The 27,230-nt window shown below is 38.4% G+C and overlaps 1 protein-coding gene across 2 annotated transcripts in view; it reads left to right on the forward strand.

Moving 5' to 3' along the window:
* The first annotated feature begins 11,762 nt into the window (after nucleotides 1-11,762).
* RPTOR (regulatory associated protein of MTOR complex 1) overlaps nucleotides 11,763-27,230 on the forward strand; it is a 395,406-nt gene continuing 379,938 nt past the window's right edge. For both annotated transcript variants that reach the window (XM_015815086.1, XM_015815094.1), the window contains exon 1: nucleotides 11,763-12,255. In XM_015815086.1, the coding sequence (XP_015670572.1) occupies nucleotides 12,094-12,255 (162 nt within the window). In that variant the 5' untranslated portion in view covers nucleotides 11,763-12,093. The remainder of the gene's footprint in view (nucleotides 12,256-27,230) is intronic.

Consider the following 27,230-nt stretch of genomic DNA (forward strand, 5'->3'; position numbering starts at 1 on the left):
TATTTGTTCAAATTGTGTAGCTGCCCATCTTGCCTATCCAGCAAGCCAGGCTAGATGCATACATTTAATTCCTTTAATTTAGAGATGTCACTGCTGGGTAACTGCAGGAAGTGCTTGGGATACGTGAGAAAAGAGAAATAATTAATATTCTACACTATTCCTTCAAGAGCACCGCTAAGCTAAATGATGAGATAAGCTGTGTTGGCCCTGCATTTGGCTGTTTTATGCAGACACTAAGTACACGGCATCCTATTAACTATTTCATGATCGAATAGATGGGATAATTGAGGTAAGAAGTAGTACCTGAATCATTTAATAAATATTATTAGTATCAGCTGTTCGAGTGTTTGATTATATTAGTTTAGAATTACAGGTGATCTCTAACTAGACTTGGCTGTTTATTTCTTTCAAGCTAGAATGCCAGAAACTCAAAGGACAAAATCTGTCCATATTCTGATTTGTAGCCAAGTTTTCAGTAATTGAATGTACAACTATTGCATTAGGATTTGTTCATGGATCCATTCAATAACATTCAGTTCATCCTCTTCTTTTTATCTCTTGTTTTGTACTAAGCTCTGGTGAAGGATTCAGAGGAGTGGGCCCCAGTTTCAAGTACCGTTTTTTTTCCATTAAGTTTTACAAGTTGGCAACCTTATCAAGGACATATTCTTTAATTTTGATAGTGCAAAAATAATTCTCGCCAGAGAAGTGAATGCAGGAAGAGTTACTAGAAGAAACTTTCAATAATGCTAAGCCATCTGGTTGGGCATGGAAGCTACCACTGCCAGCAAAATGCTTCACAGCATTATTCGATGAGGTTACAGAGATTCTCTTTTGTAGCATTGTTCCCTGAAGCATGTGCAAAATAATTTGCATATGTAAAATGTTCTTTCAGAAAAAATGCCAAGACTAGATTGGTTTTTGCTATTCTGCAAGGTTAGCATACCAACATTGCAACATAGTCACATTGATTAGGTCCGTAGTACATTTAGAGTTAGAAATGTCAGCCTACCATTCCAGCACCAAACTTCAGCTAATCTTGAGACGGAGGTCTATATATTACAAAAGTATAGGGTAACGGGTGTGAAGAAGTGAAAAATTCCAGTGTTATATCCAGCCCATATGTAAGAACATAAAAACATCCTGTTGGGTCATGCTATAGATCCATCTAATCCAGCATTCTGTTCACACAGTGGCCAACTGGATGCATTTCAGAAGCTCAGAAGCTCGACAACAACTGTCTCCTTCCTCTGTCTCTTCCCAGCAATTAGTTTTTCGTGCTAGCTGCCTATGATTGAGAAGGCAGTAAACAGCCATTAATGTTAATCACCATCAGTAGCCTAATCCTCTGCGAACATGTCCAGTCCCCTTTTAAAGCCATCCAAATTGTCTGCTTTTACTACAACTGCTGGCAGCAAGTTCCACAGTTTAAATATGTATTGTGAGAAAAAGCATTTCCTTCTGGCAGTCCAGAATCTCTCCGCATTTCGTTTCATGAATGACCTTGAGTTCTTCCACATTGTGAGAGAGGAAGAAAATTTATTTATCTCCATGTTATGTGTGCCAGGCAAGATTTTATATGTTATCTCTTCTTTATTCTCCTTCATTCCAAGTTCTTTGTGGGAAACTGCCCTTTTTATAGCTTTTCTAGCTCTGGGATATCCTTTTCAAGGTTCTGTAACAAGAATTGCACACTTTTCTTGCACAGAATCTTAACATAACTTTTATGGCATCATTATTAAATTTTGTTATTGTTCATGTCCTCACTCAATGTCTGGAGGTGGGGGTATGGATGCAGAGCAACAAGGTTCAGTTCCATCCTGGCTTTGTGTTGTGGGGCCTTCTGTTTTGGGATTTACAACCTCTTTTTCTGGATGGGATTGCACAGCCCGAAACAGACTTGTTGCCTACAGTCTGGAGGTCCTTCTGGACTCAGGACTCCAACTCAGAGAGCTGGTGGCAACTTTGGCAAGGAGGGCCTTTGTACAGCTGCATGTTGTTCAGCTGTGCTCTTTCCTCGCCAGGAAACTCTGCTCTCTGTTGTCCGGTTACCTTCTGAATGGATTACTGTAACATATTCTGCATGGGGCTGCTCTAGAAAAGCATTTGGAAGCTGCAGCTGGTGCACAATGTGGCAATATAGGCAGTTATGTGCATTCTTTGAGTAGCACACACTGTATGTCTGCTCCACAAGCTGCATTGGCTACCAGTGTGCTTCTGAGTGCAATTCAAGATGCTGATAATAACCTCTAAAGCCTTACAGAGCACAGGACTAGGATATTTAAAGAACCACCTCTCCCCAGTTATATCTACCCATCCCATTAGGTCTGGCAGGACAGGCATGTTACATTTCCCATTTACCAAGGAATGCCATTTTACCGGACCCAGGAAGGGAAGCTTTACTGCCATGGTGCCTGCCCTTTGGAACATCATTCCCTCGGAACTTCAGCTGGCACCCACCTTTTTGGCGTTTAGAAAGGAGCTGAAAACTTGGATGTGCTATCATGCCTGGGGGGTCTGGCAGTAGTGGTAAATCTTGGCAGTAGCTACGTTAAATAGATGTATGCTGTATATTCACAGGCTGTGATTATGTTTTACTGAATTTTTAATTATTTTAGAATAGTTTTATGTTGTTGTGTTATTTTTTTGCTATTTCTGTTGTGAACTGCTGAGAGTCATACTTCTGAAATGGATGGTTATACTAATTTAATAAACAGACAAACAAATAAAATGGGGAGTTCTACCTCCAATTCCCTTCATAAGGATTCTAAGCACGGAATATGCCTTTTTATAACAGCTACCCACCAGCTGACATTTCACAAAGCTGTCTACCATGATTCCAACATTCATTTCCTGGTTGATCACTGCAATTCAAATTCCATTAATACATAGGCAAGATCTGTTTGTGCCAGCATGGATTATTTTATACTTGCTTATACTGAATTGCTTTTGCAATTGTGAATCCAGTTTAGAGAGGTCCTTTGTTCTGTTTTATAAAATTCTAATTAAAGATTTACAAAGAACATAAAACTAACACAAGCTAATAAAGGATAAAAAAGCAAAGAAAAAAAATAAAGAGAAGAAAAAATATAGAAGAAGAAAACTAAAAGAAATAGAAAACGCCTCCATTTCTTCTACAGCAAATACAGGTACAATTACAATATTGTCTCTTACGTTATGATTACAAAAAAAATCTTCACATTTTTCTATTATCTATGTAGCAATATCAAAAGCAACCTAACCTAAATCTTTTTTTTTCCTTATCCATTTTTTTCTAATCATCAGAATGACAAATCAAGAGTGCATTTTTTTATTTCATGCAAAAAAAGTCTATAAGGAGTTTCCAACCAGCCATAAATAGATTTTTCCCCCCCTGTAATGAAAGAGGTTAATTTAGCCATCCCTACAAGCTCCATCATCTTCACCAGTCATTCTGCTATTGCTGGGAATGTGAAAATTTTCCACTCTTGAGCATATATATATATACTTAATATCATTAAAAATGCGAATCCTGGGCATACACATGTCAATAAAAATATAGAAAAACGAATACCAGGATAAAAATAAACAGGACCGTTTAATACAGTGGTTCTCAACCTCTGGGTCGGGACTCCATTTTGGGTCGATCGACCATTTCATGGGGGTCGCCAAGCAAGGCTGTCCGCCATTTTTTTCCCCTTTTCCGGCGGGTGCCTTACCTCCCTTGAGCTGGGCCAGCTGGTGGTCAGCCTGCTCCGTCTCTGCCACTTGCCAGCTACGCCTTGGCCAGTGCAGGGGGCAGAACCATGCATGCGCGGTGTTCCCGGGCAGGGAAAGTCCTCGACTTACGACCGGTTGGGTAGTCCTCGACTTACGACTGGTTTAGTCCTCGACTTATGACTGGTTTAGTCCTCGACTTACAACCGGTTGGGGGTCATAGCATTAAAAAGGTTGAGAACCACTGGTTTAATATAAACAAGCCTGTAAGTAAAAAAGAGTTACTGAGCTTTCGTCAGCCAAACTACTGACGTCATCAGAGTTAGAATGCTAGGTGATTAGGGAGCTTGCCTATATAGCTGCCTGTCTCTGCGCCCTGCTTCTCGAGCATGTCATTGGCCCATTAGTTATGTTAATCTGCAACGTGCTAAATTGATTCGCATCCGGCAGCTTATTGGTGGACCTGATGATTGTATTCCGATCCTCCATCGCTTTTCTAGCACGCGTGCAGATGCCTGGGGGGCAGCTGTCAAGCCGTCTCTGCTCCTTATCTCTCCTCCCTCTCACTTTGGAGTGATCCCTCAATCTGCATTTCAAATGCCCTGTGGGGTTGTCATCCTTTCCTAAGGCCGCTGTTGTTTCGTCCGTAGCTCCCTCTCCCCGATCCTGCAAAGAGCCACTATTCGGATGTTCCCGCTTCATATTCCCCCCTCCTTTTTGCCTCTTCTGATGTCCGTTTCCAACACCCGATCTTGACACCTCATTAGTTTGTCATCTCCTCCCATAGCAGCTCTTGCCGCCTCACCTGCAGCCCTGTCACTCCAGTCCTGCCAGTTGCTATCTCGTTGTGGTGTCACCCGGCCCCCCTCCTCTTTTGCCAGTTCACTGTCCTCCCTAGGGATCGCAGCTTCCCCATTTGTAAAGCCATGGTCTTGCTTTTGCACCATGTGGGGTGGCCATTTACTCCGTGGATTACAATGTTGTCTCTCCCACCTTCTGAGAGTCTGGTACGCTGGTAGGAGGTCTATATACTTCACTCCACCTCTTAACATAATTATTTTGAAATAGCATAGAATTCATGTTTGTCATAGTTATACCCAAAGATTTTACTTTCTTCTCGATTTAAAAAAGCCATTTTTGTGATGGAATATTGTCTGGATTCCCAGGAGGGAGGGAGTGTAGTTTAGAGGAAGAGACAACACAGTTTAGACAGTTTGTGTGAGAGTAACAGGATGTGGACAGCTCCTCCATAATAATTTCCAGGGTATATGTTTTATGATGCAAGTAGTCTGCTTTAGTTTATCAAAATTTCTGTCTATAGGTGAGAGACAATAAAGATATCTGCTTAGAAAAATCGCAACATGTATTTCTTGGTGTTTAGAGCCTGACAATTTTATTCGTCAACTTTGTTTGATTTTGTGTCTTCCTATTTTTTGTTAACAAAAATATTTTATTTATTAATCATTAAACCAGCTAAGGCACCAAATTCTTTTAATTTACTCATTATTTATTTATTAAAATTTCTTCCTGATAAAGTGACTCGGGGCAGCTATATAGAAATTTCATTAGAAATTCAGTTCCTTTAATGGGTCTGCTAAAGTCAACACCAAAAACATTTGCAAAACCTTTTAACTACTATTGTTTTAATCATTCTGCTCATGTCTTCTCATCTTTTCTAATAGTTTGATTTAATATTTCAAGAACTAAAATAAACCAAAACAGGAAACAATGGGCAATCTTGTGTTATTCCTTCTTCAATCTCACATGGTTTGGTTAAATCATCATTAATAATTATTTACACTGTCTAAGTATAAATTAATTTCACCCATTTTATAAAATTCTTTCCATAACTCATATCTTCAAAAACCTTAAACATGAAAGTCCAATTTAAGTTGTCAAAAGCCTTCTCTGCATCTAGAAAGATCAATGCAGCTTGTTTTTCATTATGTTGTTCCAAATATTCCAAATATAAAACACATTAATTAATCTAACATTATCTTTCAGCCATGGTGGTGCAGTGGTTAGAATGCTGTACTGTAGGCTACTTCTGACTGCTGGCTGCAATCAATTCGGCAGTTCGATTCTCACTGGCTCAAGTTTGACTCAGCCTTCCATCCTTCCGAGGTTGGTAAAATGAGAACCCAGATTGTTGGGGGCAATATGCTGACTTTGTAAACTGCTTAGAGGGGGCTGTAAAGCACTGTGAAGCAGTATATAAGTCAAAGTGCTATTGCTATTGCTATCTTTCAACTGTCTTGAAAGATAATGTTAGATTAAATGTTAATAAAAACCCACACTGATCCTCATAAATAAAGTCTCATAAAATTACTTTCAATCTTCCCATTAAAATCATTATAAACAGCTTATAATCATTATTCATCAATATATTGGTCTGAAATTCCTTGCTAAAGTTAAGTGCTGTCTTTTTTTAGATATTAGCATTATGTTAGCCTTTTTCCAAGTTTCTGGCATTTTTTCCACCTTGTAAAATAGAATTCATCATGTCTTGTAAAGGCTGTAAAAGTTCATCCTCAAAACATATATAATATATATTAGCCCATCTGGCCTAGATATCTTTTCTGGTTTACTCTTTTCAAGTGCTGCTGAAATTTCCCTTATCATTATAAGCCCATTCATAATTTGCCCTTGTTCTTCTATAATCGTTAGTAAATTTTGTTTTCTCAGATGCATCTATTTCCTCTTATGGAATATTCTGCCTCAGTTTTGAGAGGTCATGGGTTGCCGGGTAAATGAGAAAACAGATTTCAAATGTTTCAAAACAAATGGATAAATATGAACACTATGCCCAATCTTTCATTGCAGTTTTCTGCCACTCCAAAATGAATGCCATTTAAACACAAAGGTAATTGTTTAGTGATCCTTGATTCACATCACTTCTGGACACAAAAGCACGCCATTCTTTCCACAGAGGCAAAGAGTTGTGTATTCATGTTCATTCTTAGGAAAGCAACTGCACGAATATTATGTAATAAACATAAGGACCTCTTTAATAGCTTTTGACTCAATCTTTCCCAAATATCTGGTGATTTAGTGAATCAAGCTGGAATCTTGGGGGTTTTCGTATAGAAAACTAGATTTGTGTTCATAAAAAGTTGACTTGGAGGCAACACGACAGAGATCAGCTGCAGAGAATTGTTTACTTTTAACGCAAAAGTTACAGTTGTCTGGTATTTCTTGCAATAGAACAAAGAGGAGGCTTTTACTCATGTAATGAAATTAATTTTAGTAACATGTCATGTGGGCTGTTTGGTTACTTTTAAAAGGAGAGTAGACAAATTTGTGGGGTGCTTTATATCCACCTCCAGCATCAGAGGCAGATGCTTCTGAATAATACCATTTGCTGCTGAACACAAGTGGGAAGGTGCTATTGCGCTCATGTTATTGCGTGAGGCCAGAGGCATCTGGTCAAAATACACTGTAGGAACAGAATACTTTGATAAATAAACAGGCCTTTAGTCTGATCCAACCCAACCCAACTCTTCTTATGCTTTTATATTACATGCCAGACCAAATAATGGATATATAGCAATAAAAATGACAAGGTATGTTAGCCTTCCATATGCAGTAGCTATAAATATCTAAGTACCAGATACCACGGCCAGACAATATATTAGGGACTTTGCTTTCACAACCTTATGGGATTTCAAAGCTATCTGGTTGCTCATTGCTGGATGCAAAATTTGAACTAAATCAATCTTGGCCTGATCAACTTTATTTTCACGTGAAGATTGTATGATAAATGTAGTTGTTCAGATTGAGTGAAGATCTACATAAACAAATTGGTAGTTGGGGGCTTTTTGCACATGGAAGCAATAAAGTATTCTTACTCAATATGGAAATAGAAGAAATTATTCCAACATAAAAAGTGAGAGTAGGGGTGGGGGGTGGCTCCAAATAAACCCTTTCCATCCACACACTAGTGGCTAAAGAGCTATTTCCCTTCCCACAGGGAAAGAGAGATAACAGAATAACAGAGTTGGAAGGGACCTTGGAGGCAGTGGTTCAAATACCTGAACAACTGGTTCTCTGTATGGATGGAGGTGTGGGCCTCTGAGGCCTAGAACGGACGTCGGAAGTGGCATCCACGCACTTCCGGCAGGCTGTTCTAGGCTTGGGAGTCCTCCTTCCAGAAGCAGTTTAGCTACCCGCTCTGCCGAACCAGTGCGAACCCAGTTTGGAGGTCTTCTAGCACAACCTCCTGCTCAAGCAGGAAACCTTGTACCATTTCAGCCAAATGATTGTCCAATCTCTTCTTAAAAACTTCCAGTATTGGAACATTCATAATTTCTGGAGGCAAGTTGTTCCACTGATTAATTGTTCTCATTGTCAGGAAATTTCTCCTTAGTTCTAGGTTGCTTCTCTTCTTGATTAGTTTCCATCCATTGCTTCTTGTCCTGCCTTCAGGCGCTTTGGAGAATAGCTTGACTCCCTCTTCTTTGTGGTAGCCCCTTAGATATTGGAGCACTGCTGTCATGTCACCCCTAGTCCTTTTTTTCATTAAGCTAGACATACCCAAATGAGATGGAATCAGCTCTTCAGTTGCTCCCCCATGATAAAGCTTTACTGTGGTGTCTTATGCAGAATTGTTTGGAACTTGTACTTCAGCAAGCATTGCCCTGAAAGTTTGATGTGAAGTGCCAGAGCCACAGAGGAAGCATTCAAGGCACAAATGATCAGACTTGGCATGATGTGCTTCAGATGGATTGAATGGCACAGTTTGTGCCATAAGAAACTGAGAAAAGGCACACTTTAAAATTGGAGCAGGAAAAAATCATTCAGGCTGCTTGACTCAGGTCAAAGCTGAGTTCATTTAGCAATCAACAATGTCATCAATTCACATCCTTACATTTGTTTTTTAACTCATTGATTCCTGAACTGGGGTTAGCAGTTCAGGAAGAGCCTAGAATCATAAAACCAACAGATCTAAAGTAATGTTTTTGCTTGGTATAAAATCCAGGCTAAATAGGAAGACATTTAATGTTCTTCATCTCCACAAGCAACCAATCTATATATAATCCTGCTTCAGGGCCTGGAAGAACTTGACAGCACATACTCTAATCAATGGTTCTTAGACTTACGACATGAAGTTACAGCACATAAAGCTTCTAGTTTGTGTTTATGTGGCTCCACTAAGATTTCAGAAGGGTGAAGTTCCAAAAAGACTTCAGTGATATGAGGGGGGGGGGGGGGGGAAGAGTTCATAGCAAGATATTAAATTCCTAGTTATATAGAAAATTAAAGGCTGTGTACAAATATTCTCCCTCCCTCCCTCTCTCTCTCTCTCTCTTTATATATATACATATATTCAGGACATATACCCATTCAATTTTGCTAACAATCGTTGGAAAGGAACAAGTAAAAAGAGGCTCTTCATATGCATTGCAAAACTTATTGGGGGATTGTCTTTCTTAAGTGGCTCTTCCAAGATAATTGTTTCTTCATCAGTTTGGGCACACTGTTCTGCTTTTATTCTTTTTAGCTGAAGTTCATGTCATAGTTTGTCTTGTACTGTTAGTAGGTCTTTTTGCCTTTCTTTCTATCCTTTTTAGTTAAACAATTTATGCTATCTAAATGTGGAGAAATGTTCTTTGTTGGTTGAAATCCTTTGTTACTGAAGTAGAGCAAGAGAATAGATATATTCCAAACTGATAATAACTCTCATGTCTGATACTTAATAAAAACATTTATTCCACTGTTAGTAACTCAAGATGGAAAGAACGACAACAAAAAAGTCAAAACAAAACATAGCGTTCTTTTCATTTAAGAATCTCTTTTACAGACATGGTAAAACATTTCATGATTGTTACTGCTCTCTGTTATACAATACATTTGAACTGGAAAATGAAAAGGATGGATCACATGAACAAGGACAATTTAATTCAATTCCTCGTAATGCTAGAATCCAAAACATACCATGTCAGATGTGGATAACATGAAAAGATGAGAGTGGGAACAACTGTTGTTGTGCAGATCAGTCCTAAATGTGAGAAGTAATAATTATTTAAAAAGACAGATCTGATATAATAACAAGGCATGTACACATGAGACCGGGCTGCAAACATCCAGACAATTATTACATGACTGCAAAGAGATACTGAAAACTCTCTTTGCTGCTGTCTGGTGGTAGTCCAATTTTTTGTAGCCTAAGTGTAAGCTTGTTGAAACATGGAAGGTAATGTGAGCGAAGTAACTATAGAAAGTATACATAGAAGGCTCTGTATAATTTAGGTTTACACAGGTACTCTTCAATTTACAACCACATTTGAGCCCAAAATTTCCAACGCTAAGCAAGACAGTTAAGTGAGTTTTGCCTCAGTTGTTAAGTGAATCACTGCAGTTGTTAACTTAGCAACATGGTACTTAAGTGCACTTCTGGCTTCCCCACTGACTTTGCTGGTCAGGTCACAAAAGGTGACCACATGACTGCATGACACTGTGACCGTCATAAATACATACCAGTTGCCGAGCATTTGAATTCTGATGACGTGACCATGGAGATGCTGCAATGATTGTAAATGTGAAAAACGGTCATAAGTCACTTTTTTCAGTGCCATTGTAACTTCGGTCATTAAACGAATGTTGGTAAGGATTTCCTGTAGTACTGGCTTTTATTTGATTTCCTTCAGTCATTTAACCCACAGGATCTGCCATATCCTGGGCAATAACATGCCCTTTGAATTAAAGGCAGATAGGTTGTACTAAATGAGGCAAAATATATTGGAAATACAGTATTCAACTATTTTTTTTCTCATATAAGGAACTTTCCCTCTTTTTTCTTTTTTAAAAAAACATGGAGTAGGTTTCAAACACCAGAAGTTCTTCACCTGGCCAAGTTTCCGGATGACCGCGATCACTACTCGACCACTCAAGGAGAGAAAAAAAAGGTAAGGCGTCCCGCACCGGGAGCTGAAAGTTACGGAGACTGTTCAAGCAAGTTGCTAGGCAACCTGTTCACGCTCGGCCCTTCTTACCCTCCCACTTTTGAATTAGCCGGTACGGAACGCGTTTCCTTCGATTTGAGCCATCTGAAGGCCCGTCGCTGCGATGCATTCTGGTCCTCGGCAATATGGCTGCCTCCTTGGTGTGCTGCTGAGGAGAATTTGGCTCTCCGGAACAGTTTCCTTCAGCTTCTCCAACCCCGCTACTTGGGGAACTTCTCCGCGAAGAGGAACCAGCAGCTGTCCGAGTCGGGGAACATAATGGGTCGAATTGGGCGCCCCCCGTTGCAGCCGCGCAAAAAGCAGGCACCTCCGCGGGGGTAGGACGATTATTCCCCTCTGGCTGCACGCTGTCGGAAACGGGCCCAGGAGGGAGAGTCCATCTCATCGCTTGGTCCAGCGTGATCTCCAAGGGGTGATCTTGGCGGCGAGCTGCTTTCTAAGAACAGATACAGTCAAGCCTGGAACAGAGAGGTGCCTACGGCCAAATCGTTCTTTTCTTTCCGAATTCCTCCTTATCCTGTTTGCTAGTTTTGCCTTAAACGGGAGATCAAAGTGCAAGCCTCTCCTTTGTAGCTGTACTGTGAAGAGAATCCTGCGCTCAGATTCTTCACGTCTGAATCCAGGTCGACTCACTGGAGTTCACAGTATATTCTAACACCCCATCAAAAATAAGAAGAGAAATCTTAACGAGAGTATATGTTGAACAGCACTGCCACAGTTGCTTGAGAAGTGATAATTTGTCTGACTCTCCAACTTGGATAGCACTGATTTCTCAACTTCTGCTTTTCCTCCAATTTCTCTACAGTATGTAGCACAAGGCATCAGCCTTGTTCTGAGCAAGAGAGACAAGTGTGGTTATCACTGCAGCTTTTCTACTTTAGCTGTGATTGAAGTGCTCAGCTACATAGAAAGCCATGTTTTCTATCTAAAATACTTTTAGACTGATCATATCAAACTTTGTTTCAAGTGTGCATTGTCTGATAGTCTTCTCCTAAATTAAATCATTGTATTGTGGGCAGGAACTTTTTCAATAAAAAGAGTTATCTGTGATCACCCTATATCTCTTGAATATTGAGATAATATCCTGTTCCTGAAGAAGGATTAAAAAAAATCCATGTACACATCTGTGATCATTATTTCATCTAGACAACAATAGATCATTGACTACCAGATAGTTTTCCCTTGTGTAGTGATTACATTATTCCCTGAGATTGTCCATTCTGCACAGGAATTTTCCAGCTGCTGTACAGGGAACACTGTTATACAGTTTAACAATAACATTCATGCCTCTATTTTGAAAAAAGCATCTTCTCATAAAACATAAACCTAAACAACAACTAACATAGTGTCTTGTTATCCAGTTACTTCTCTTAAAACATTTCCTTGGAGTAGTGATTTTTTTCTCTACTGGTGACTTTGGTCCCTACTTTTCCTGATGGAGTCTGATATGCTGCAGTCACCCCTCCTGGGTCTCGGGGAGGAAGATGAGTCAGACATGACGGACTGGAATTTGCCTTTGGCCTTTATGAAGAAGAGGCACTGTGAGAAAATTGAGGGCTCCAAATCACTGGCTCAGAGTTGGCGGATGAAAGACCGGGTAATGATCTCTAGCAGAAACTTTTTATTTGGAAAGAAGGGATTCTCTTGCTGTGATTAATTTGGGGGTATACGCCTTGTCCTTAGTGAAGCCACAAAGTTTTTCTAACTCTGGGATTTCTTTAATCTTGAAAATTTGTTAAATTGTTACAGTGCATGCTAATAAACAAATCACGAATGCAGTTAAGAGAGATTTAAAGTTTGTACTTTGTCTTTTAAATAATAAATATATTTATTTAATAATATGATAATTTACTGTTTGGGAAATTATCTGGATGGAGAATAATCAATGAATGAATGTCAAGCAGTTTGTATTTCTGATAAACCTCATTGCTTGATTTTGTTAGCCGTACATTGAACACCATATTGTATTTATTATATGTTTAATCAAAACCGGACTCAACAGTACTACAGAAGTTGGAAGGCCTGTAGATTTTAACAGCTTTAGAATCTTAGGAGACCTTGGGTAAAATAAGTTGCTTTTGGAAGTGATATTACACTTACAGTCTGCATGTTAGCTCTTATGACATATTTATTTTATTTTTAATTTATTTAAGAAAATTTATATGGCTGCTAAATTCTTAGTGATTCCAGGTGGCTTACCAAGATAAAAATCTCATGTAAAAACAATAAAAAGCAATACCCCCCACCCTTCTGGTGATAATAGTCAGTCAGATAAACCCCTTGATGAGCTCCATCCCACTCTGGGTTGCTCAGGCCTGTTGTCAAAACTAGGCCTTCAAAAAGAGTATCAAAGTGAGGGCCAATCTTATTTCTGTGGGGATGATGTTCCACAAGGAGGCAGCTATCATAGAGAAGCCTCTTCTTGGTCCCACTAGATGTACCTCCTTAGGAGAGTGGATTTGTAGCGTTCCTTGCCTCCCCACTCTGTTTAGGTCGGGTAGATATGACTGGGAGAAGACGGTCCTTAAATAACATATGTGAAAAATTAATTTGTTGCATTTGAATTCTTTAGGAAGTTGAAGTTATCAGCTAACCAGTCAAAACATCCAACAGTAGTTTAAAAAGTGATCCAATGAGATAAATAAGATAAGTTTATCAGTGATGTAACTTCGGGCTTTATGTTTTTGTTTGGAATGTTGTGAAAATTAACTGGTTGACTAGGATTACAGTCTCATAAATATACATGCACACTTGTTTTTTTGCTGGGTCCTATTTTTCTGTTTAATCACAGAGACCAAATGGTAATGCTGAGAAGAAAATATTTTGTCTGTTCAAATATAATCTAATCCTTCACTACGGTGCTGGATTGTAGTTAATTACGCTATTGTGCAAGTGCCTAGGAAACCCTCTTTTTTGGTGCAGCAATTCTATGAAAGTGGGCTATTATTGCAATAACAGAAAGTAAATTAGAACTACTTTGTATAGCAAAATCTGCCAAATACAATAGCAAGGGAGCTGGCAGCAGTTTTGTAGTGCTTAAGACAAATAAAATTAGCAAACGGAATTTGGCTCTATGATCCAGGGGCATTAGCTAGCAGTAATTGTTGCTTATTTGATTTTATATCCTATTTATCAGTTGTTTTGTTGCCATGCAGCTTACCAGGTAATATTTATTTTTAAATTTGTCTTGTGTTATGCTAAACTTAATTTTAGCAAGATGTGATATGAATTTACAGTAGTTCCATTTTGTACTTCCATGTACTTCCTCTCCTCGCATCTCACAGTGAAGAGTAGGGAGCTGTTGTTGTTAGTTGCGAAGTTGTGTCCGACCCATCGCGATCCCATGGACAACATTCCTCCAGGCCTTCCTACCATCTTCTGGAGTCCATTTAAGCTCACGCCTACTGCTTCAGTGACTCCATCCAGCCACCTCATTCTCTGTCGCCCCCTTCTTCTATTGCCCTCAATCTTTCCCAGCATTAGGCCCTTCTCCAGTGAGTCCTTCCTTCTCATTAGGTGGCCAAAGTACTTGAGTTTCAACTTCAGGATCTGGCCTTCTAAGGAGCAGTCGGGGTTGATTTCTTCTAGGACTGACCGGTTTGAACGCCTTGCAGTCCAAGGGACTCGCAGGAGTCTTCTCCAGCACCATAGTTCAAAGGCCTCAATTCTTTGGCGCTCAGCCTTTCTTACGGTCCAACTTTCACAGCCATACATTGCAACTGGGAAAAGTAGGAGATAGGGAATGTATATTTATCTTTTCATTAACCACAGCTTTTTGTATAATCTGAACTAGTGTACTTTAATAAGTTTCAAATAAGCTTTCAATCTATATTCAAGATGAGCTACAATTCCAATTGTGGACAACATAGCCAGCAATGCTTATTCAGAATCAAAGGTGAAAGTTTCTCAGTTCTTTGTGGCTGCATAGAAAGATGCGGAGAATCCACATATTCAGGAAGAGGCTTGGTTTATACACCTCTTAATAAATATCCAAATACTGTCAGTGTCATGACCTACATCCTTTGGATATTTTATTTAAGCATTCCATTCTACCAAGTGGGATTTACTTTTGAGAAAATATCTTTGGGATCAGATGAGATAAATGGTATAACGGTGTCTTTGACTCCTTTCCTGCAGTCACCGTTTCAACTATGTAGCAACAATGTCGCATGGCAGCCTGCAAATCTCCCCTCCTCTTCTTGAGCTGGCTGGTGTTCCTTCCAGCTATCCAGTGGAGCATAGAAATGGCAACTAAACATAACCCCACCTATTTGTCTTTTCTTGCTGTATTTGCTTTTTGAAGTAAGAAAAAAGACATGCAAGGGGATGGGCCTTTGTGTGAGGCAGCATTATAGCACCTTAACCTCAAAAGGGGATGGGAAACCAGGATGAGATGGGAATGTCTCTCAATGGGCAGCTGTTCATCCTGCAGTATCACTGATTTTCTTTTGGACTAGAAGCTGAACTGATTAATTTCTGAAGTTGATTGTCTGAGCACAAGAAACAACATGGCATGCAGGGACATTATAGATGAAATGCTTTCTTAAAATTTTGCTAATGCAGAAAGCCCTTGACTTTACAACCGTTCATTTAGGGTGTGTTCAAACTTACAACAACTTATAATCAGTTTTCACACTTATGACAGTTGCAGCATCCCCATGATCATGTGATCAAAATTCAGACGCTTGGCAACTTGGTGTGTATTTGTAAGAGTTACACTGTCCCAGGGTCATCTGATCACAATTTGTAACCTTCCCAGCTGATTTCTGACAAACAAAGTCAATGGGGGCAGCGAGTTTCACTTAACAATAGCAGTGTTTCACTGAACAACTGGGAAGAAAGATCGTAAAATTGAGCAAAACTCACTTAACAATAAGCTTGTTTAGCAGTGGAAATGTTGGGCTCAATTGTGGTCATATATCGTGGATGACCTGTAAATAATTTTAATAACAAAAAAAAAATGAAGTTGTTTGAATAGAAGATTTTTCAATGTCTTACGGGTTGTGAGAAAATCTATATTTAAAGGAACTCAGTAATAAATCTGACTAATATTGTAATATATTTATTACCAGAATTCTGTAATGTCATAAAGGGTTTATTCTTCCCAGCATGCTCCATGGCATTTGTAGGCTATCAAAATGAAACTCCTTTGATCTATTATTTATTCAAAGTTTTTTTTATAAACAGTAGGAATTGTGCTTTGAATGTAGAATTAAATCTCAGCTCTGCTAGTTCATTAAAACTAGAGTCCTGAATATGTTGAATTTTAACTTACAAATGGCTGTTGAAATAAGAATTGAGCCACTTTTACTCTGTTTCATTTCTAAAGGATATGGGAAACAAAAATCTGTTATGCAAAGTTTTTTTTTATTCTTGTTGCTTCATTATCCACTGAAGGTTACCCAAGTAAATGAAGTATTTTGATAAACAAAATAACCAGCCAAGAATTGAAATTTCTCCTTAAGCAGATACAAGTAGTGCTGCATTTAGTGACCATTCAAAGTTATAACAGCACTGAAAACATGACTTATGACCATTTTTCACACTTACGAACATTGAAGCATCCCCATGGTCACATGATCAAAACTCAGATACTTCACAACTGGTTCATATTTATGACGGTTGTAGTGTCCTGGGGTCATGTGATCAGCTTTTGTGACCACCTAACAAGCAAAGTCAGTGGGGAAGCCAGATTCACTTAACAACCAGGTTACTAACTTAACAAATGATTCACTTAACAACTGTGACAAGAAAAGTTCTAAAATGGGGCAAAACTCACTTAACAAATATTTCACTTATCAACATAAATTTTGGGCTCAATTGTGGTCGTAACTCGAGGACTACCTGTAATATATTTCCAGTGGAAAGCAAAACTATAGAAATGACTATAAAGTAATAAAACCTTTATTTAAATGACACACAGTGTTTCTGTATTAATGGATAGATTTATTGCCAACTTAAAAAAAATACAGGTAGAAATTTTTCATTCTCAAAGTTTATTACTGGGTATTATGATCAGTGCTTCTAATTTGGTTTTAGTGGTTGGGGAGGAAGATGCAGATTTTGCTATATTTTGTAGTAGGATTGTGTATATTTAAGTTTGAGTGGATGGGGGAAGTTTGCTTTAAAGCAGTACTAAGGGAAAAATTGAACTACTTTTCCACTTCACTGCATTCATATTTTAAGGGATTGAATGCAGGGCCATCTTCTTTTCATTGGTCCTTGTCCCTTCTCCATTACCCCAACTAATTCTGTGGGGGAAATCATGCAGTGATAAGAACAGGAACTCAGATGTACATGAAAGAAACCTGTGAATAAATTGTCAGTGTATCCATTTCTTCTTATAAAGAAATTTGAAGGTTTTAAAGGGTATCTTAGTTTATATACCAAGGGTAGGGTTGAAACAAGGTTAAATAACATGGAAAAATCGTTTAACTGTAAGGTTTGATATAAGGTTTATAGGCACTAATCTGCAAGAAAACGCCTTAGTGTATTTACAGTTATTAAGAAAAAAATCATTTACAAATATTTGCTTTAATTGTGAAAGCATTTTAAGTAAAACAGGAGTCAGTAAAGTATGGTAAGCATTACTCAAATTATGGAACTCCCTATTGAGGAAAGTTTGGATGGCCTCTGCTGTGTTTTGTTTAAAATGACATCTGAAGATATGTTTTTTTCACCTGGGAGGTGAAAGGTTATGTTAACTGCTGAATGCAATATATCAGTGCTTCTTCAGTTTGTTCCCCTCTGAGAATGTTTCTTTATTCCTTTCTTTACATAGTTTACTCATGTTTAACTGTGTTCATGCTTCTGAATGTCAGTTTCTCCAGCATGAGGATGGAGAATCCACGAATGGGTTTAGACTGTCTTCCTGCCCAATTAGACTAAGTCTGAGAAAGTAGCCACGGCTCCTGCTGGGTCCTGTGCTTCTCAGACACGACTTAGTCTTCAGCCCAGCAGGACACGATTGTGGTTGGCTCCCTTATCAGACTTCTGGACAGCTTGTAACTTTCCTTTTTTCCCCTTTGTGGATTCTTTTCCTTAATTTCAGCGCTGGGATCAGCGCTGCCCCAAAGCCCAGGGTCTCCTATTCCCAACCAGATCAGGACTAAATTTAATCCAAATTTTAGTTTTATTTAATTTAAGTATTTAATGACATTTTGTAATCACAGTGCTATTATTTAATTCATCATTTTTCTTAAAACTCTCTTCCACTGGACGAATAGTACATCTTGATGTGCATAAACTCTCATGCATTTTATATTTGGTCTTTTTGGGAGGAGGGGCAGAGCACCTTTATCCCTATTGAAGCTTTGCTATCCCATATATCAAGCGTGCTCTGTCGTTTAGATATGTTTTCTTGGAAACTTGAATTTCTTGCATCTTACCAATGATATTTTTTCCTTAATATTATATTTTTGTATTATCCTGTATCTTGACTGTATCCCTGAACATATAAAAGATTGATGCAATTAGATCATACTCCATAGGCTTACAGAAAGCCTTTCCCAGGAACAGTGATTATAGTGATTTTTGGACCACTTTAGGGGTCTTATTAAAACCTGGAAAAGAGGATGACGGAAAATATTATCAGCTAGGAACATCTGCATATTCTTCCATTGTCAGAAAAAATAGGTAGCCAGCTTCTTTGTCCATCAGAAGGCTTGTAACAAGAGGAAGAAAAAAAATCGCTAAAGTGAAAGTATCCATTTGACAAGATTTCTGTAACAATATGCTTTTTTCTATTTCAATAAATCTGTTGAAGAAGCCTTTGTGAAAAAAAAAATCTTGCTTTTGGACCAGCTGTTAAGAGCTTGACATTAATCTCAGCAATTCCTCAATTTCCCTTACAAGGGAAGCTACCTTGTTGCTTGTTTGTGACTGACTCTATGGCAATCTGGGAGCACAGCTGAACGCTGAAAGGCAACCCGTATTTTATTTCATTATCAAAGATGCACAGATGAGTTAATGGACTATAGCTGTTACCCAAATGATGCAGCTATTTGAGCAAGCTCAGCAATCAAATGTATTTGCCATGGGTGTGCTTCCTGCCATTTCTTCACCTCTAATCATGTTACTTCACTCTGTGGGCTCATTACCTGACTACTAAGACATATCTCCAAACAGATGCAAGATTTTCATCGCTCAGCTATATATACTTTTCCTTAAGAGCACAGTTTTCCACAGATTGTGCTCAGGTGTGATTTATCCTTGCAGTCTTGAGAGATGGAGCTGCCAAAATGGCAATTCCTATTACGGACAGTAATGATTCTCTAATGGACAACTCTTGTCAATTTCATGCAGAAACTAAAAACTGTCTTTGATTATTCTGCCAGAAGAGATAATGTCCAGGTTCTTCAGCCCAGATATGACAGCCATATCTTATAGAAAGAAAAATATAGCAAGATCAATCAAAACTTTATGAGGGCGGGGGTGGGATAACGTTTTATAAAAAGTGCAAGGAAAAAGGGTTGGCAGAATTCTGACTTGAAGAGTACAAGAGGTGACAATGAGAAACTTTCTGGAAGTGCAGTGTAGATTATGCCAAGGTGGGGTTATGTGAACCACTTTTTTTGCTCTTTGATGGGTTGGTGGGAAATGTCATCATTCATCATCATTCTAGCCACTGTCTATCCACTGCAGGATGAAGGCCTCTTCTGCATGTTTTAAGCTTTCTTTTGCCAATACTTGCTGATGTCGTCGATCCATCTTGTTTTAGGTCTCTTTTATGGACGCTTTTTATCAAGTGGGATCCATTCGATGACTGCCTTGGTCCACCTGCCATCACTTCTTCTTGTTATGTGACCAGCCCATTTCCATTTAGATTCTTTTACTCTCTTGATGATATCGTATATTTTCATTTGTTCTCTAATCCATGTTCTCTAATCCATGTGTTTCTATCTCAGGGGTGTCAAACTCAATTTCATTGAGGGCCGCATCAGCATTGCGGTTGCCCTCAGGGGGCCGGGTGGGTGTGGCCAGGGTGGGTACGGCCTACTGGGTGGGCATGGATGGAGTGGGTGTGGCCTACTGGGTGGGTGTGGCCAGCTCTACATCGGTTGCGTCAAGGGTGCCTGTGGGGGCCTGGGCAGGAGTGGGACATCTGAAGGTCTCTGGCAGAAGGGTGGGACTGGGGCAAGCGCCAAGGCATAGTCCACTGGAGGAGCCTCACTGTTCCTCTCAGGCCATGCGGGGGGGGGGCTTATGGAGCTAAGACTGAATGTGTTTCAGCATAGATGGCCACCACAAAATTGTACATTGGCTCCCAGCTGGCCTGGGCCGGGGCCAAGGTAGCCAACGGCCCCGTCCGTTCCCTCACTGTTTCCAGGATGGCTTTGCAGGCCACATGAAACCACTTCCCGGGCCGCATCTGGCCCCCGGGCCTTGTGTTTGACATGTCTGTTCTATCTTGTCTTATGATGCCAAGCATGTATCTTTCCATGGCTCTTTGCGCCACTAGTAGCTTTTGTATTGATTGTGAGGTTAGTGTCCATTTTTCTCTGGCATGTGTTAAAACAGGTACCACACACTGCTAGAAAACTTTTCTCTTCAGGCGTAGGGGGAGGCTGTACTTGAAAATTATGCTTAGCTTGCTGAATACCTGCCAACCACATTTAACACACTGTTCATGCTTTATTGTATCACTTTCCATTGAGATCTGTTGGCCAAGGTCAGGGGTAGGTAACCTTGGCTCTTTTATGACTCGTAGACTTCAACTCCCAGAATTCCTGAGCCAGCCATGCTGGCTCAGGAATTCTGGGAGTTGAAGTCCACGAGTCATAAAAGAGCCAAGGTTGCCTACCCCTGGTCAAGGTATATATACAGTAAGTGGTCTACTATATCTAGTTATTCTCCAGATATATATAAAAAATCTTTCTTTGGTGAATTTATTAAACATAACCTGGCTCTTTTTCAGGTTTATTTTTAAACCAAAATGAGAAATGTATGCATGTGAAGAAGAAGCTTATTGTATGTTTGTTGATATAGATAAATTATATGATAAAGCAAATAGACTCAAATTTTGGAAAGTTTGTATGAATCCGGAGGTGAATATATTAATAGCAATATACAATGGAAATAAAATATTTGAGAACAAATAGAAATATTAAGTGAATAGTTCAGTGCTGCTTAAGAACTAAGACAATGGTGTATGATGTTCCCTTGTTTCTTTAATATATTTATGGATAAATGTATAAGGAATGCCTGTGATTATGTTAGCATTATGTTGGTTGATGGGAGAAATCAATCTGTACCTTTGTATGCAGGTGATGTTGTGTTGTTGGCAGACAATCTGAATTATTTGCAATGAACATTAGATTGTACGATGCATAGAGGAGTATGGATCTGAAAATTAAGCTGTCAAAAGACAAGACAGCTGTATTTGATGGGGGAAAATAGAATGAATGTTTGCAAGTTATATAGACAGTAGTGGCCAAAATTGTGGAAACCTTTTGGGAAAAGTGTATTTTTGAGGTTTGATGGCTAATAACACCACTTTTTTTTGGAGTAGTACCATAAAATTATATATATATCAATGGAAAGATAATTTAGTCAAGAATGTAATGCAACAAACTTTGTTCAATTATCTGTACTGCATTCTATGAAAAGTTATAGCCAAATAACCAGAAAAAGGAAGCACAACTTGCTTAGGTTTGTAGCCAATGAGCATGAGTGTTTAGAGAGCCAATCAGGTGTCATCTTGTTTTGGCAATGAGCCAATGAGATCAGTAGGATTCAGTTATTGATGTCATGTATTGAAGCTGAGAGGAGGACATTTGTCAATGTGTTATGTGATCTCTATCAAGTTGGCTGGGGTTTTTTGTGTTCTTTCATTTAGTGATCTTGTAAAACATAATAAAATTAAAGCAATGGTGCAAAGAGTTGACTGGTTGCCCAGAAAGCGATGTAAAATAGTATTATTAAGTGAACAAGCTACAGTTATAAAGAAATTAGAAGAAAAATTGGTGGAAACTTAACCAAAGGTGGCATTTCTACTGTACACTTTTCCCAAAAGGTTTCCACAATTTTGGCCACTACTGTAAGTGGTAAAAAACAGCAAGTAGATTCATTGGTATACCTTGGATAAAATGTTGATTAAGAATGAAAAAAATGGATAGAGACATTTTAAGACATGCAAATGCTGTTAGAATGGTGGTGGATAGTTTGTGATCAGGTATAAAAAAGTGCTTTTGAAAAGAAGTGCAAAAGGCGGTGTATAACAGCTTGCTTATTCCTACTTCATTAGAAGTGAGAATTGAGTGTGTCAGGAGAAACTTAAATGTTGAATGCATTGGGGAGGAGTGGGTTATTTTTGAAATGTGTGTGACAGATCAAAGGTAAAGGGTCAAGAATGAATGGGTACTGAACTGAATTCAAAAGTGAGTGACTGCTGTGTAAGAAATACATTGAGATGTTTCCCCATATAGGAAGAATAGACAAGGATTGAATGGCAAAACAAATACATGGAGGTAGAATGAATGCTTTGCGAAAAGAGGAAAACTTAGAAAATTGCATTTTGATGAGTTCCTCAGAAAGACAGACAAGTGTGATTGATATACTGTATATCTATATACATAGAAAGTACACAGTCACTATAGCTTTTGTGTTTACTGGGTTTATATCCTGTCTTTTTATCAGTCTAATAATCAGGGAAGCTTACAATGATAAAAAATATAAAAGTTAACTAAAGTGATAATTATTACAATTAAAATCCTGATTAAAATTGTGATAAAATAAATGGACAATTGAAGGTTTTCAGAAGATTGTTTTTTCTTCTATTCAATTGTGCCTGACAAGTCCCTGCAGTTTTCTTAGCAAGATTTCTTGGAAGTGGTTTGCCCTTGTTGCCTTCATGAAGGCTGAGAGAAGGTGATTGACACAAGGTCATCCAGCTGGCTTTCTGCCTAAGGCAGACTAGAACTCACACTCTCCCAGTTTCTAGCTTGACGCCTTAACCCCTACACCAAACTGGCTTTACATGTTTCTCTCAACTGCTAAACACTGGGAGATTCTGGGCAAAACATACCTCCATAGGGAATTTGTTGTTGTTAGTTGCGAAGTCGTGTCTGACCCGTCGCGACCCCATGGACAACATTCCTCCAGGCATTCCTATCCTCTACCACCGACATGTCAAACACAAGGCCCGGGGGCCAGATGCGGTCTGCGAAGTGGTTTCATGTGGCCCGCGAAGCCATCCTGGAAACAGTGAGGGAACGGAGGGGGCCGTTGGCTGCCTTGGCCCTGGCCTAGGCCAGCTGGGAGCCAATGTACAATTTTGTGGTGGCCATCTATGCTGAAACACATTCAGTCTTAGCTCCATAAGCCCCCCCCCCGCATGGCCTAAAAGGAACAGTGAGGCTCCTCCAGTGGACCATGCCTTGGCGCTTGCCCCGGTCCCACCCCCTTCTGCCAGAGACCCTCAGATCTGTCCCACTCCTGCCCAGGCCCCCACAGGCACCCTTGACACAACCGATGTAGAACTGGCCACACCCACCCAGTAGGCCACACCCACTCCATCCACACCCACCCAGTAGGCCGCACCCACCCTGGCCACACCCACCTGGCCCCCTGAGGGCAACTGCAATGCTGATGTGGCCCTCAATGAAATCGAGTTTGACACCCCTGCTCTACCACGCCTACTGCTTCAGTGACTCCAACCAGCCACCTCATTCTCTGTTGTCCCCTTCTTCTATTGCCTTCGATCTTTCCCAGCATAGGGAATACATTTCATAATTGGGACCTGTGCAAGACAAGCTTGTTTTCTAGATGAGCCTTTGGGAGAGGGGTATCTTCAAAATGGCCTTTCCTATTGGGACTGTTAAAATCTTAGGGGGGGCAGCTTAAATTTTCTAAAATTCAGAATGTTTATGCATATATGATCTTAAATATTTATTGAGTGAGATGAACTATGGTTAAATAAAATAATATTCAGATGGCTTAATTGCAAAGGAGGGGTTTGCAAATGACAAACTGGTAGAATATCATTGATTTAGAATCATAGTTTCATTCTCTCTTCTTTTTTCTGCATTGCAATGTTTCTGGAGTTGTGATTATAGTTTTTCCAGCTTTCTTTTGGTTGGAATGTCAGATTTTCCAAGTCTCTAGTTATTTGCAATGAGGGATGGCAGTATACATGGTTGAGCTCTAAAATATTTTTAATATTTCCATGCTGTTTCAGAAATGTGTGAATATGAACTTGTGTAAGGGTAATAATACAAACTTATTAATTTTCTCTGTCAATGTGCCTCTTCTAGGAACATCTTTGTTGTTCAAGAATAATGTTTCTTTCAGGTATGTAATTAAGGATAGCGAGCAAGGGGCAGACTTTGTTATATGATTTGAGTTAATGAAGTGCAAATAATCCTTGACTTAATGACTGCAATTGGGACTGGAACTTTGTCACTAAGTCATGCGGTTGTTAAGTGGCTTATCATGTGATTGCACCCTTTTTTGCTGTGGTTGTTAAGTGAGTCACACAGTTGTTAAGCAAATCACATGGTTATTGAGCAAATCTGGTTTCCCCCGTTGATTTTGCTTGTCAGAAACTGGTTGGGGAGATCACAAATGGGGACTGTGTGACTCTGGGATGCTGTAACTGTTGTCAACACATGCTGGTTGTGTCGTAAGCACATGCCAAGGAACCCGAATTGCAATCATGTGACCATGAAGAAGCTGGGAAGATCTTAAGTGCAAGGACTGGTAGTAAGTCATTTTTTTCAGTGCTGTAACTTTGAATGGTCACTAAGCAAAAGTTTGTAAGTTGAGACTACCTGTACAGCTCTCATGTGACACCATCCTTTTTGTGAAGCTGAGAATAAATAGCAGGAGATAGAAACTCCAAAGTACTGGATGAATTGCATGTTATGATGCATTTTTCATATAGTCACTGGCAATTTCCCATCATCCTTCTTAAATTACTTTCTGTTGTTTATGTTTCTGCAGTCCCTATACATTATTGTGGACCCATAGAAGCATCATTTTCATATTTATTACTTAAGTCTAAAGAAGTGTAGTCACTGTGGAGGAGTAAAATTCATTAGTTTTTAAACTTGTGGGAAGCATCTGAAATATTCATAACCCTTATGAATATTTTCAAAATAGTTCAGTTATAGTCTGAAGAATAGTCAGTTTATGGAAAAAAACACATGGAAAATGTATGTTCAAGCGTGATTTGAATCTTCATTCTTGCTTCTAAATTAGTAGTACTGGTCCATAAAGTGTTTATTTATTAAATGATGAATCTATTCATTTTCCCATTTACTAGGAGAAGAACAATTAATTTTACCACTTATTAGAAACTTGCTTTAGATCTATGCAAGTTTAACCTTGTTCAGCTTAAAATAAAGTTGAACTGAATAATATCAGAGAAATTAGAATTTTGTTGCACTAGGTAATCTAAGGTGGAAATTAAAGGAAAGACAAATTCATTTTATACTTTGAAGAATGTAAACGTTAAAAACAAAAGCAACTATAACCAATAAGCTACAGTAGGAATCTAGCACATATTGTAATCATAATCATGGTGAGAAGTGACCTTTCAGGATACATGCATTATAGACTGCCTGCAGAGACACATGATTTATTAATATTTTCCATACTTTTGTTCAAATCTGTGCTATTTTTAAAGTTCATCAGTGCTGAAATATTTTAACTTGCTTCTCTTAAATGAGACCTAAACTTCATATGAATTTTTTTTTACTAGAAAATTTTGGGAAATGACATGGGGAAAAAAAGACATTATCTACACAAACACCTTAACTTTGTAGACTTTTATTTGGGATGGACAAATATTATGTGATACGTTGGAATAACAGCCAAAACTTTAAATTGGCTAATAAAAATTTAAAATCAGGATAATGCATAGGGTCACTTAATGGACTATCTCTTTTGAGTAAAAAAAATATCACAGACTCATTTTACTGCTGTAGGATTTGCTTGTTTGCTTTGTTTAAGGCTTAAACTTGCAAGATAAAGTTGAGATGTATAAACATATCAAGTTAAAATGGCAGCAATTATACAATATCTATCTGTACAATCCCAAGGTCCCAAGAGGTCAGTAATAATGAAGATTTTTGTAAAAATCTCTGCATTTACTCTCGTATGTAAATTAATTGGGGAGTTTGGCAGGCTCAAAACTGGGCTTTAGCTTCTGCATGATTTTTCTTATTCTTTTTGTTCTCTTTTTACAGTTAAAAAATTGATTTTACATTTTGTAACAGTCATTAAAAACCCATAGCCTGATTTTGTGTGTGGTGCTGCAAAGTCATATTAGTAAAGATTGGTTTAGTAGAATTAAACCTTCAAGCTTCTTATGTTAGCTTAACACTTGACAGGCAGTAAAGCTATGTTGGGAGCATTACTATAATTAAAGTACAGTATTGGGCTTTATGAAATCCTAGGCCCAAAAGAAAATTTTGTTCAAAGCACACAATGAAATTTTAATTGATATTTTATTGCCTTTTAATTAATAAAAAAGAGCAAAACACCAGGATGAGATATACATTATCAAAGCGAAGGAAGAAAAGGACACATTAAAAGTGCTTTAACAAAAAAGTGAAAGAAATATGACGAAGGAAAAAAATGTCATAAAAATAAATAATTAGGATTCTATGTATATTTGTCTAATGCAAATATTCAAATGCATATATATTGCTATTACATTTATACAATCACTTTTTAAACTCATTTTATTTTGTATAAATGAGTCCCTTATTTCATTATACTTGTTTATACATAGTCTATGGCAATCCGTTCATAACAGGCAAGTGCAGTCAGGTCTTCAATCCATTGTGTAAATGGAGTTGAACATTTATCTTTACAATGCTGCAGTATCAGCCTTTTAACCTATGGAGAATCCATTTATGCTGTCTGGTTGTCAGATTCCATGTTCCAGGTGTAGACATTAGTTCAAAATAATAATATTTTCTGAAAAAATTAACTTTTGTCACGAAATCATATTTACATAACTTCCACTCCCCCCCCCATTTGGTAAGTTTAAGACATTGTAGAAAGATATGTTTTAAAGAAGCACTATCCCTGTTACATCTCCAATGAAATGCTGTTTTGATAGTCCTTTTCTATAGAAATATAATGGAGCCCAACAAATTCTGAATTTATTTTTTGTTTGTAGGTTGCAATTTGAGCTTCATTAACACTATTTGTTATAGAAATTAAGATACCCTACCACTGTCTAGACAATATAGGAACTTCTAGTTCTTTATTCCACTCATTTTGTAACATCTGCATATCAAAGTGATTTTTATTAATTTGATATGCAAATAAATTAATTTGAGAAACACAGAATGAAAATTGATATCAGGACAAAATAGAAACTCAATTTGTTTTACTTTTTAAGGACTGATGCCATGCCTTTTTTAAATAAAGAATACAGAATTTAAATTGAATGAAATAAACAAAATTTTCATGAAATTCACATTGATAAATCAACAGTATATAATTCTGCATTTCTTATTATATCATAGCTAGACTTCATTTTTGTAGAAAAACCAAAGCAGTGTATTGGAGAGGCCATCTCCTGTTTCTTTGCAAATTTTCTAATATGAGATCATGTGA

This window comes from Protobothrops mucrosquamatus, unplaced genomic scaffold (assembly GCF_001527695.2).
Source record: "Protobothrops mucrosquamatus isolate PMUCROS unplaced genomic scaffold, P.Mucros_1.0 scaffold_99, whole genome shotgun sequence".
Classification (NCBI taxonomy): Eukaryota; Metazoa; Chordata; class Lepidosauria; order Squamata; family Viperidae; genus Protobothrops; species Protobothrops mucrosquamatus.